The sequence below is a fragment of the Cottoperca gobio genome, chromosome 1 (genome assembly GCF_900634415.1).
Source record: "Cottoperca gobio chromosome 1, fCotGob3.1, whole genome shotgun sequence".
NCBI lineage: Eukaryota > Metazoa > Chordata > Actinopteri > Perciformes > Bovichtidae > Cottoperca > Cottoperca gobio.
The window spans coordinates 2406496-2416925 of record NC_041355.1 but is presented as its reverse complement, the minus strand read 5'-3'; the positions used below and the strand labels follow the sequence as shown (position 1 = coordinate 2416925).

The following is a 10430-nucleotide window of genomic DNA, read 5'->3' as shown; positions in this document are numbered from 1 at the left end:
CGGACAGACAGAGACGGACAGAGAGAGAGAGAGAGAGAGACAGATGCTTGTCTTCCTTGAAGTTGAGAAAGTGTATTAGCAGCTGGTGAGGGATTATCAGGTTCATACAGCCACTCCCTGGAGGAATGAATGTACATATGTTACATAAGGACCGCACTGGGACCAGTGTTGCACCATTATGAGTCCAGCTGACTCACATTTGTCTACAAACATTTTTATCCACACAGGATCTGCATACCACATGACTGGAACCAGAAATAATATTTTTTTTTAAAGTAAGGATTTCCTACCTTTTTGGATTCTGATTTTAGTGTTTTGCTTTTCCTCTGCCGTGTCTATGAATGGATTTTAATGAGGACTAAGGGAAACCAGAACAGTAAGCCCTACAGTCGAGAGACAATAACACCTCTCTGCTGTCTCTCCTGCTGTGTGTTTTTCTTCTGTGGGGAGAGCAGCATGGATCTGTCCCAGGACCAGCCGAAAGACTGGAGCTCGGTCCGGCCCAGCTTCTCTCCACTGTTGCATTACGATGGCTCTCAGGACAGAATCAACCACAACTTCAGCTTCCACAGCTCGATAATGCTGCCCTCCACTTTCAGTTCCCCCACTGCCTCCCTCCATCTGCCCTCCCTGCTGCCCTCCTCCCTCTTCACCTCCCCTTTAATCTCCACCACCTCAGCCTCATCCTCTCGACAAACGTCCACTTTTGTCCACCAACCCTCCTCCTCCACCTTTCCTTTGTCCCTGTCCACCTTTTCTTCAAACGACTTGGCCAACCTGGAGAGCATGCTGCTCTGGACTCTCCACGAGCCCAGCACGATCGCTCTAACCATCATGTACTGTCTGTCTTTCATTTTGGGATTTGTTGGGAATTTAATGTCCCTGCGCGTCCTCACCAACAGGCGGAGCCGGCGGCTAGCTGGTGTCAGCGCCACGCGCAGTCTCCTGGTGAACCTGGCGGTGTGTGACCTGGCTGTGGTGTGTGTGTGCATGCCCATTACCCTGGGAAGCCAGATCTACTCCGCCTGGGTCTACGGCGACCTCCTTTGTCGAGCGGTGCCCTTCACGCAGGCTGTTTCGGTCTCAGCCAGTGTGTTAACGCTGACTGTGATCAGTGTGAATCGCTACTACAGTGTTCAATCCCCACTGAGAGCTCGCTCCATGTTTACCCGCCGCAGAATCTTGGCGACCGTCGCCGTGGTGTGGATGGTGTCTTCGATCATGTGCGCCCCTATTGCGGTGATGAACCGGCGACGGGAGATCAGCTTTGGGACATTTGCCATCTTGGTCTGTGAGGAGAAGTGGCCCCAGCATCGCCTTAAACAAGGGTAGGTTCTCCAACAGACAGAATGTACCAGTAGGATCTAGTCTGTGATCTAATGTTCGCAGATCTTCTGCTCTCCAACTCATTTTCAGATCTGTTGTCCATGATGCAGCCTGACTAAGTTGACAGTGAGCAATTACATGCTATGGGCCATATTTATGTTTCATGGCCATCCAGCACCAGTAGTTTTTGTTGCTTCCAGCTCGTTGGCAGTAATTTTCAATGGCCAATTGAGCATGTGGATTTGGAGGATGCTGTCAAAGAGAGAGCCCTCTGATCGGCCGCTCAACACAACGAATCAGTGATTAAACCCATTAAAAACATTTTCTCCTTTTGCTTTCCCCCAAATAAGAAAAAACCGGGGCAAAGCAAAGGTAAACATGCTAGTGGCAACTTTTTTCCTGACGTATTTTCAGTTGGTGTTTTGAGGAAACAATAAGACTTTTAATTAGGTAGGTCTTTTCTGTGATGTGTTTTTCGGATCACAAGCAGGCACATAACTTAATTGCAGGTTGGCTGTCTGTTGTTGTCAGGAGAACCTGAGGCAATGCTCGACATATAATCAGATGGTGTTTGCCTGTGCTAGTTCTTAATGTTTGGTTTGGTGTTACATACACAGACGGATATAATGGATGTATTTGAATTTAAAACATTACAGATTTCAGTAATGGAAATTGTTTCAAAAGGTTATTCATTCAAATGTTTTAATCGTTTCACTTTTCTTCCACAGGTACAATGTGCTGCTGTTTGTGATGCTCTACTGCCTGCCAGTGACCTTTAATCTCACCTTAGGCTTCCTAACTGGCAGGCGGCTTTGGGGAGGAAGAAAATCCACTTTCGCCGATCTCGATCCTCGTAGCAAAGCTCTGCACACCTCGCGCCTCAAGACACGCCAGAAGATCGCCAAGATGGTGGTGTGTCTTGTGCTGTTATTTGCAGTATCATGGCTGCCGCTCTACTTGGCTGACCTTTGGATCGACTGTGAGCAAAGGCCACCATCTTGGCTCCTGCAGACACGACCATTTGCCCAGTGGCTGGGCCTGACAAACTCCAGCCTTAACCCCATCTGTTACTGTTTCATAGGGGATTTGTACCGCTCAGCAAAAGTGATGCGGACGCGGTACTACCAGAAGGTCGCCGCTCTCTTCGGCTCCTCCACATTCTCCAGCTCAGCTGCAGTGGCGTCTTCTGCCACAGTGATTACAGACACCAAAGGGACTGCTGCTGACCACCGGCGTATTGCTGCTGCTGTTGCTGTGGAAGCGTCTGCATCCATCGTTACAATCCCCAGGCTGTTGAGCTTGGCTAGATGCCAGGGACTGGGGCAGAAGGTTGGAGACAGTTCAGACAGCCGAGTGGGATCTGACCACAGTATCTCAGACTGGTGTCGGTCCAGTCCCAGTGTGTGCGACAGCTCCTTGTTCCCCTGCCAGCTCTACACACCCCTGCACTCCATACAAAGAGCAGACTTCCTGGCCACAAGAAGACACTCTGTGAATGAAAACGCAGGATCATTACCTTTAGGAATCGAGTCTGTGGAAATAGACTTCCTGCCTTTGAGGAGGCATTCAGGGGACAGAATATATGGTCTGTCAGCTGATAAGAGAGACATCATTACCATGGGCAGAGAAGCTCTCGGTTACAATGGGCAGCCCAGAAGCAAAACATCACAAACTTACTCTCTAGTAGAAGACAGGGAGGACGAACCAACCGATATCACCAGCCTGTGAAAGCTAGTATCAGCAGGGAGAAATTCTTTCTTGTCTGTTCTGCAGGCAGCAGAAACACACATCTCCTGATTTATTTTGCAGTTGACAGTGTGGACTAATCCTTTGGGAAAGCCATTGTTTGTCTTGAGGATATACTGACCTGGCATGCACACTACTTCTTTCTCTGTGCAGTATTGAAATGTAATGTAATTCTCTTAGTGTCATCCAAAGTGCAGGGGATCCGGGATCCACGTTTGCACCGATGAGTTCAGGTTGATGGAGGCAGGTGGAGCGAGCAGGGATGGAGTGAAGCCAGCAGGGGAATAGTTTTAGCCCCGGGCAAGAAAGCCAGTTATCAGTAAGAATTGCTGATTGAAGCAATGCGCCATTACATGCAAGTCATATAATAAGTGATTGAGCTGCAAGTCACAGTTGTGTCTAACATCTGCCTAAGACAATAACCCTGCAGGATGTATCAGTGTGATAAGCTTATTTTATTTTATTTCGTTCTTAATGCTTCGCTAATGTAAGAATATACTGTTTCAGAGTTTCTGACGGATCCTTACAGGATAATGTCACCATTTATGTCTGCAGTCTGTGAAAGATTCGTACTCTAGCAGGTTGTTCAAGTGTTCAGTCATTCAGGTGATTTGAAGGCTATATAAGATGTACAGTTTATGAAGCAGTAAATCTAAAACTCACAATACAATAAAAGGTTCTGTTTTTCATATAATAACTGTGATATTGCTTTTACAGGAAGGTAGGTATGAAATAACTTTTACGGTTAATCAGATTATTGAAAGCTAAAACAGGTCGTCTGAAATAAACTGAAAACAAGCAGGTTTACATGTACTTCATTTAGAGGAAATTTAAAGTGTCAGTTCACCCCCAATAAACCAAAAAAAACATATTTTCACTTGTGCGTTAAGTTGTTTCTAATCATGGATATAGTTTGGGATTTTTTTGGCCTGGTGTTGAGAAAACCGTTTTTGACTTGTCTGATGCCACCACAATATTTGATTTTGTGTTTATGGTGCTCAGAGGATTTATTAATGTAGAATTTAGTTTAAAGAAATCCACTGCAATGTGTCTTTCTAGAATCAGTGTCCCGGCCTGATAATGAATTACATTTAATTTTCCCCTCATCATTCAGTTTGACGCTGTGTTCATGTTAGCCATTTTTCTGCCTGGTGGGTGTGGGGCGTATTTGGCCCCGACCAATCAGTAGTGAATTAGATGTCATCTTCAGTCAACAGTTGAGCGGTGATTGCAAGGAGCAGTAAACTCTTTTCATGCCGATTGAAGAAATATGCCACTTAAGGATGCCCTGTGGATTTTTCTTGTAAACCAAAGTCATCAAAACACATTGTGTGTATCTTTGAAGCCTAACAAATAGGCTGAATGCATTTCCACACAATACATCTGCAAAGCCGATTAATTTTAATTTTTTTAAATCCTGCATTGTTTACATCCGTGTTTAATTACTAACGGTCTTTGGGCATTTCTGCTTTAGAAGATTGTGACAGCTTGGAGAAAGACAGGGAAAGCAGGGGAAAGAGAGAGAGAGGGAGGGAATGAAGCAAAGGACTCAAGCTGCAACCCAAACCCAGCGGCAGACATCTCAAATCCAAGAGAAATTAAACATGTTTAGATACCACCAAAGGTCAGTCAAAAACGTTTGCAATTTGGGTGAGCTGACCCTCAACATTTATATATCACATTGACTGTCAATGTCAGTTTTAGTATTTGATAACTATTTGAGAGTTTTGGCCCAATCACATTCACTGCCTGTTAAACCAGCACATGCCTTGTTGAGTAAAGGACTAAAACAGGGTGCCGAAATAGCTTTAAAAGGTTAAAGAAATAAAACAAACACACATATACACACACATCTTCACACATACACAGATGCATGCACACGGACAACAACATCTAATCTACCCTCAGGCTGCTTCCAGTTGTTTGCCAGACAGAGGTGGTGAATAGCATAGACTGCTGTGACATCAAACTGCTAATCACACTCTTGGCCTCACAGCAAATGTGAAGTGGTGCAACACTTAAGGCATCAAAATGTGTTGAAACTGTCCTATTTATGTCATTGGATATGGTTGCTTTGTACCTTTTTAGAACATCTCAATGCTATTATGCCGTGACTGTGTCTTTCATCTCTCCTTCTCTCTTTACTTTCATCTACCTCTCTCTCTTTATCAGTTTTGCATTGTTAATATATGGCATGTGTACTCAATAATGTGCATTTAGTGTTTCATTAAAAAAGCAAAGAGTCTGTCTGTGGTCACGTCCCAGGATTTCTTTTTTTGTACACATTTAGAGCATGAGCAAGAATACAGCCGTTCTTAAAATAACTTCAGTTTGAAGATTTAAAAAGTCGTCTTTAGGTAATAGGAACGCAATTAATGGTGGGAGACCTGAAATAGACAGAAAAAAGTTTTCTGCACAGTTCTTGGATCCTTTTGTTCAATCTTCTCTTCTTCCCTGAGGCTTGATTAAATCTTAATGGGCTCTGAATTTAGTTATTAGTAGCTCTCATTCCTTTATGAGATGAGTTGCAAAGAAGTTGAAGGAGGGAGCGAATTAAGGACAGTCTCATCAAGTTTGTGAAATTAAGATCACACCACCATGAATTTCATTGGTGATTGTAGAATTTGGGCATGCTAATATTTACTTGTTCATTATGTGGAAAAGTAAGCTAACATTTCAGAAACTAAAACAAGTTAGATTAAGTTACACGGGCAATTTGGTTACAGGTAACTGTTTCTACTCCTCCAAATTAATCGGCAAAATACAATTGTAACAGAACAACACATAAAGGGTTTCCAGGGTGCCATAATTTGTCTGTGGCTTTCAAAACTGTTAAAAATCACAGCTGCAAAAATAACTCTGACATCCCTTTGGTTGGTTATGTTCAGGCACAACACATACTTTATGGTTAGGGCTTTGATCGTAAACCTATGTTTTTATGGGGCATCTATTAAAATGACTGATGCTGTAATTGTCGTGGGAGGACATTACGAGGCATAGGCCGACCCAAACAGAACAGTACAGGCTTGAATATTGCCTTGTTGCATGGTTTGGTACAAATCAATGCAAAGTTTTTCTGACTGATCACTTTTATCTTTTGATTGATTCGTTTCTATGCAGATGATAGTGGTGTCTACCAGGATGGCAATATTTTTCATCCACAGGGCATTAGACGTGACTGTTTGATGAGTGCGAAAATGATGTGAATCATATATAGTGGCATTCACATTCACCGGATTTCAACACAATTGAAAAAATATGTATATGCATAAAATATATTGATACTTTTATGGTAATATCTTCTCTTGCTCCGGTACACAATTTTGGTATCAAAGTTCCTGATTCTGCTTGTTGCTACCGCTGTATAATATTTATTCATATTTGTCATATTATCCACAAAATGTATTAATTATTTTTACTTTGAGACAAATAGATTGTTTGATGAAATTTCAGGATGCATGTAAGGGACCTGAGTGTAATTTGCAATCTGATCTTGAAGCACCCACCAGGCACACACACTAACTAAACAAGCTTGTATAAAGAGGACATAAGTGGTCGGCAAACCCTTCCAATGCATGGCTCAGCACAATGATTGTTTTAATTTCTTCAAACATCAAGGCTTTTTTATCCTCTCATCAATCAGTAATTTCCTTTGTTTGCTCCGCAACACTCTGCCTCTCCTTTTCTTGTTCCTTTGTGTATTGGTCATCGCTTTACTCCTTGTGTCATTGCTCCACCAGTGTCAGAATCGTGTGCTAACAATAGCCTGTTTTTCTTTCATTAATATGGCAACAAGACAAGGGCCATTTAACACTAGCGAGCTAACCCGGAGCAGGAACACAACTAAAATGCTGTGAACTAATATGCATGATGGTGAGATATCTGCTGCAAAGCCTAAAACACCACTTATATTTTATTGACAAGGTTGATTACAGAAGGGAAATGAATTTTCATACAGAAACTTTGTTCTGCTTAAAAAAACATTGACAGCAGACAAGGCAATAGCAGTGAAATGATGTGTCTTGCCACAGTGTTCACATCAGTTTTTAAATGTTGTCAATGTTGTCAATGTAAATGTCTTAAGAGAAGACACAAAAAGTTTCTGCCTGTTTGTTATGAAGCTGGGTGAGGTAGTTTATCTTGGGCATTAATGGACAAATATTTTATATTAAAACTTTAGCATATTTTAATTCCAGTGCTACCCCAGGGTATGTTGTTTACTGGAAAAGGCAAAAGAAACCCAGCAGAATTGGAGACCTTCTCCCTCAGCTCTCCTCTCTCCCCTCTCTGTCCTCAGTCTCTCCCACCAGACAAACACGGGCATGTGCACGCGTTTCACACTGCAACCTGTACCAGCACTAGTCATTCATTTCATACCTGATCCCAATCGTGATTGTAATCCCAATGACTGTTTTCTTTTCAAACTTGTGGACGTGTAAAACTCTTTCAGATTTGAGGCTCGCTGCAATATCGGCAAAGCCTTTCAGACTTGGAGAGAATATGTTGCTAATTGCTAAGCTTTCTTCCAACCAGCTAAGCCGTAGCTACCGTGACTTAGCTGTGAGGCCACAACGTTAGCCACAGCTGTTAATTGAAGCTAAACTATGAGCAACATTTTCTCTACCTCTCTGAAATGCTTTGCCGATATTGTCTGACTCTCTTTTTGATAAGTCTGTCTACCTTTTTTAGGTTGCTTTGCAGTTGCAGTTGTTGGCAATGCTGAAATAGCAACTTTTCCTGCAGGATATTCCTCCGGTTGTCTCAGGCATTCACCAAAGGGACGAGAAAGTGCTTCTGTGGCTCAGGAGGTAGAGTGGTCGTCCACCGGTTGGAAGGTTGGTGGTTCGATCCCTAGCCTCTGACTCTGTATGAATGTGTGTGAATGGGTGAATGACATGTGTTGTAAAGCACTTCGAGTGATTGGAAAAGTGCCATTTACCATTCTGCTTTTGTAGATAATGAATCAAGCAAACAAACAAGAGAAACATTCTCGCTCTGAAATGACCTGTGATTGGCGTGTAGGAGATGATAGGTCTTTCTCACGGAAGAAACTTTGATTGTTTCTTGACTAGTACGAAAAGCAAAGGGGTTACTAATAACATTAACGACAGCTCGGTACCATTCACGAGTCCCAGTCAGCCAGCATGAATTGTACCAAGAACCTGAAACTGAAGAAACTAAATGGAATTCAGCCATAATTGATTTCAGACATCCCCGTTTGTGAATTGCCTTCTGGTTCTTAAAGCACTCAGAAGGATGTGATGAGGGCGCGAACACATCTTCATTACACAATTTCCAATGCCCTGAGGACTCATGCTGAGGCACTTCAGCTCATGATTGCTCTCATTTCTCCAGACATCCAGTCTTTTTTATCCTTTCAGATCTTTTTCCTCACATCTTCTCATCAATCAGTATTGTTCTTTGTACTCTTTCTCACCACCTCTCTTTTATTTTGTTCCATTTTGGTCATCTCCTTTCTCCTTGCATCACTACTGCACCAGTGTCGCACACTTAAATAGCCTGTTTTTGTTTCTTTTTCTACTGCTTCCTTATCATCTTCATATTTCCTTTTTCGGCAATGAGACAAGGGTAATTTAACACTAGAGCAGAGAGACGTGCAATGCACACTAAAGGCACAGAAACAGTAAACTAAAATGCTGTGCAATATTATGCATGATGGCATGCTGTTGCAACGCCAAAAACACAGCTTATATTTGAAAGGTTGATTACAGAAAGGAAATTGATTTTTGCACTTCTCCTGATAAAAATGACATAACTGCCAAATTGCTTTTAGTTAAACATTGATAGCAGACAGTGAAAATATGTGCTTCACCTCAGTGTTCACATCTGTCTTTATAGAAGACAACAAAACGTTTCTTCTAAATCAAAGTTTCTGCCTGTTTGTTTTAGGCCACACTCATCTGCAACCGTTTGTACCAGAAGGATTTTCTGCACAGATATGTTATAACCCATTTTACCAAGCCTGCACCTTCAATCCTATTGTAACTGACTAATTCAGGGTTACTAATAACATTAACAAAGGCTCCGTTATATTCAAGTGTCCCAGTAAGTCATGCCAGTGTGACAGTGAACCAGCATTCACAATACCAGGACTCTGAACCTGAAGCAACTGAACTGTATTTCATTATTTACACCTGTGTTTTTCCTACTGTGACATATTACAATGTATCCAATGGCTTATTGGATGGTCAGCACTGACGTCAAACATGTGGGTGTGACCACTGATGTACCTGAGAGGACATACCGAAAGGGTGACTTGACAATTTGTGCTTTGGGCTTCGGGTTTGCAACTATTTTTGCCTCAAGCTGAAGTACACATGTTTGGACTGCGTTTTGTTATTCATGCATCATGGGCACTCAGTTGCCCTGAGCAACTAGATATTGTCTACTGGATATTTCGTTCTGTTGTTGCTGTTGGCTTTAGTTGTTTTCACATTCACTCTTACATCAAAGCAAATACTGCTGTATTGATTTAGTCCACTGGATGAAACAAAACAAAAATAGCAGTTCTGATACTGATTGAAACATCTGAGTCACCAGATTAAGTGAGAACTCAGCATGACAGGTGGAAGATATGAAGACAGCTGGGAAAACTTATAAATTCTATTTAATACTTTCTCAAAAAAAGAAAGACTCTCTGTTCTCTCTTTCCGCAATCACGTCATCTCAAGATTGAATCAGCCCCGACTGAGACACTCGAGATCTGACCGGACGAGCAGGAGGTCACTGTTTGACAAAATTTAATTTAGCCAAAGAAACAGACAACCTTATCCTGCCTAATTTAGAAAGCTAACGTTAGTCTAGCACAGATAAAATCTTCATTTTATAAAACTATTTTATTTTGTCCAATTGGAAAAATCAGAGCCGATTGTCAAATCCCTTTTTGTTTGTATGTGTGTGTTTGTGTGTACAGAGCGAGGGCAGCGAAAAACGTATTTAACCGTTTTGATATCACTTTTTCATTGCTGAAAAATGGATTATAATAACACAGGGCTATTATGACGGTAATTATAAACAATTCAAATATGGAAAGCATTCTGTTGGCTTTGGCTGGATGTTCAGCCGTGCAGCCAGCTCTTAAGATACCGGGCTCTGTTGCAGCTCGCGATAATGGCTTCAGTCGGTTGGCAGTTTTGCATGTAATCTGTTACCCTCAATAATTGGATTGTTATATTTAAAGCAATAAGAAGCTCAGGATCATGAATTTCAGAAACATACGTATTGCCTGTGTAGGTGAACTGTCCATCATCAGCACTTCCCAGCTTAAACTTCCTTTAATTATTTCAACTTTGAAGTTAAAAAGATAATCCTCAACAGTTATAATTGCCCGTTAGTTT

General features: G+C 42.0%; 1 protein-coding gene across 1 annotated transcript; it reads left to right on the top strand.

Annotated features, from left to right (window-relative positions):
* Positions 1 to 369: 369 nt before the first annotated feature.
* On the top strand, positions 370 to 5325 carry LOC115027096 (neuropeptide Y receptor type 1-like). The gene is made up of 2 exons (XM_029460184.1): positions 370 to 1328; positions 2055 to 5325. Exons 1-2 carry the CDS (start codon positions 457 to 459, stop codon positions 3052 to 3054), a joined length of 1872 nt encoding a protein of 623 aa, XP_029316044.1. The 5' UTR covers positions 370 to 456; the 3' UTR covers positions 3055 to 5325.
* The last annotated feature ends 5105 nt before the right edge of the window (positions 5326 to 10430 follow it).

Coding starts and splice junctions, on each gene's coding strand:
- LOC115027096 (XM_029460184.1), top strand. CDS start 457: ATGGATCTGTCCCAGGACCAGCCGAAAGACTGGAGCTCGGTCCGGCCC. Junction 1,329..2,054: donor CAGCATCGCCTTAAACAAGG/GTAGGTTCTCCA, acceptor TTTCTTCCACAG/GTACAATGTGCTGCTGTTTG.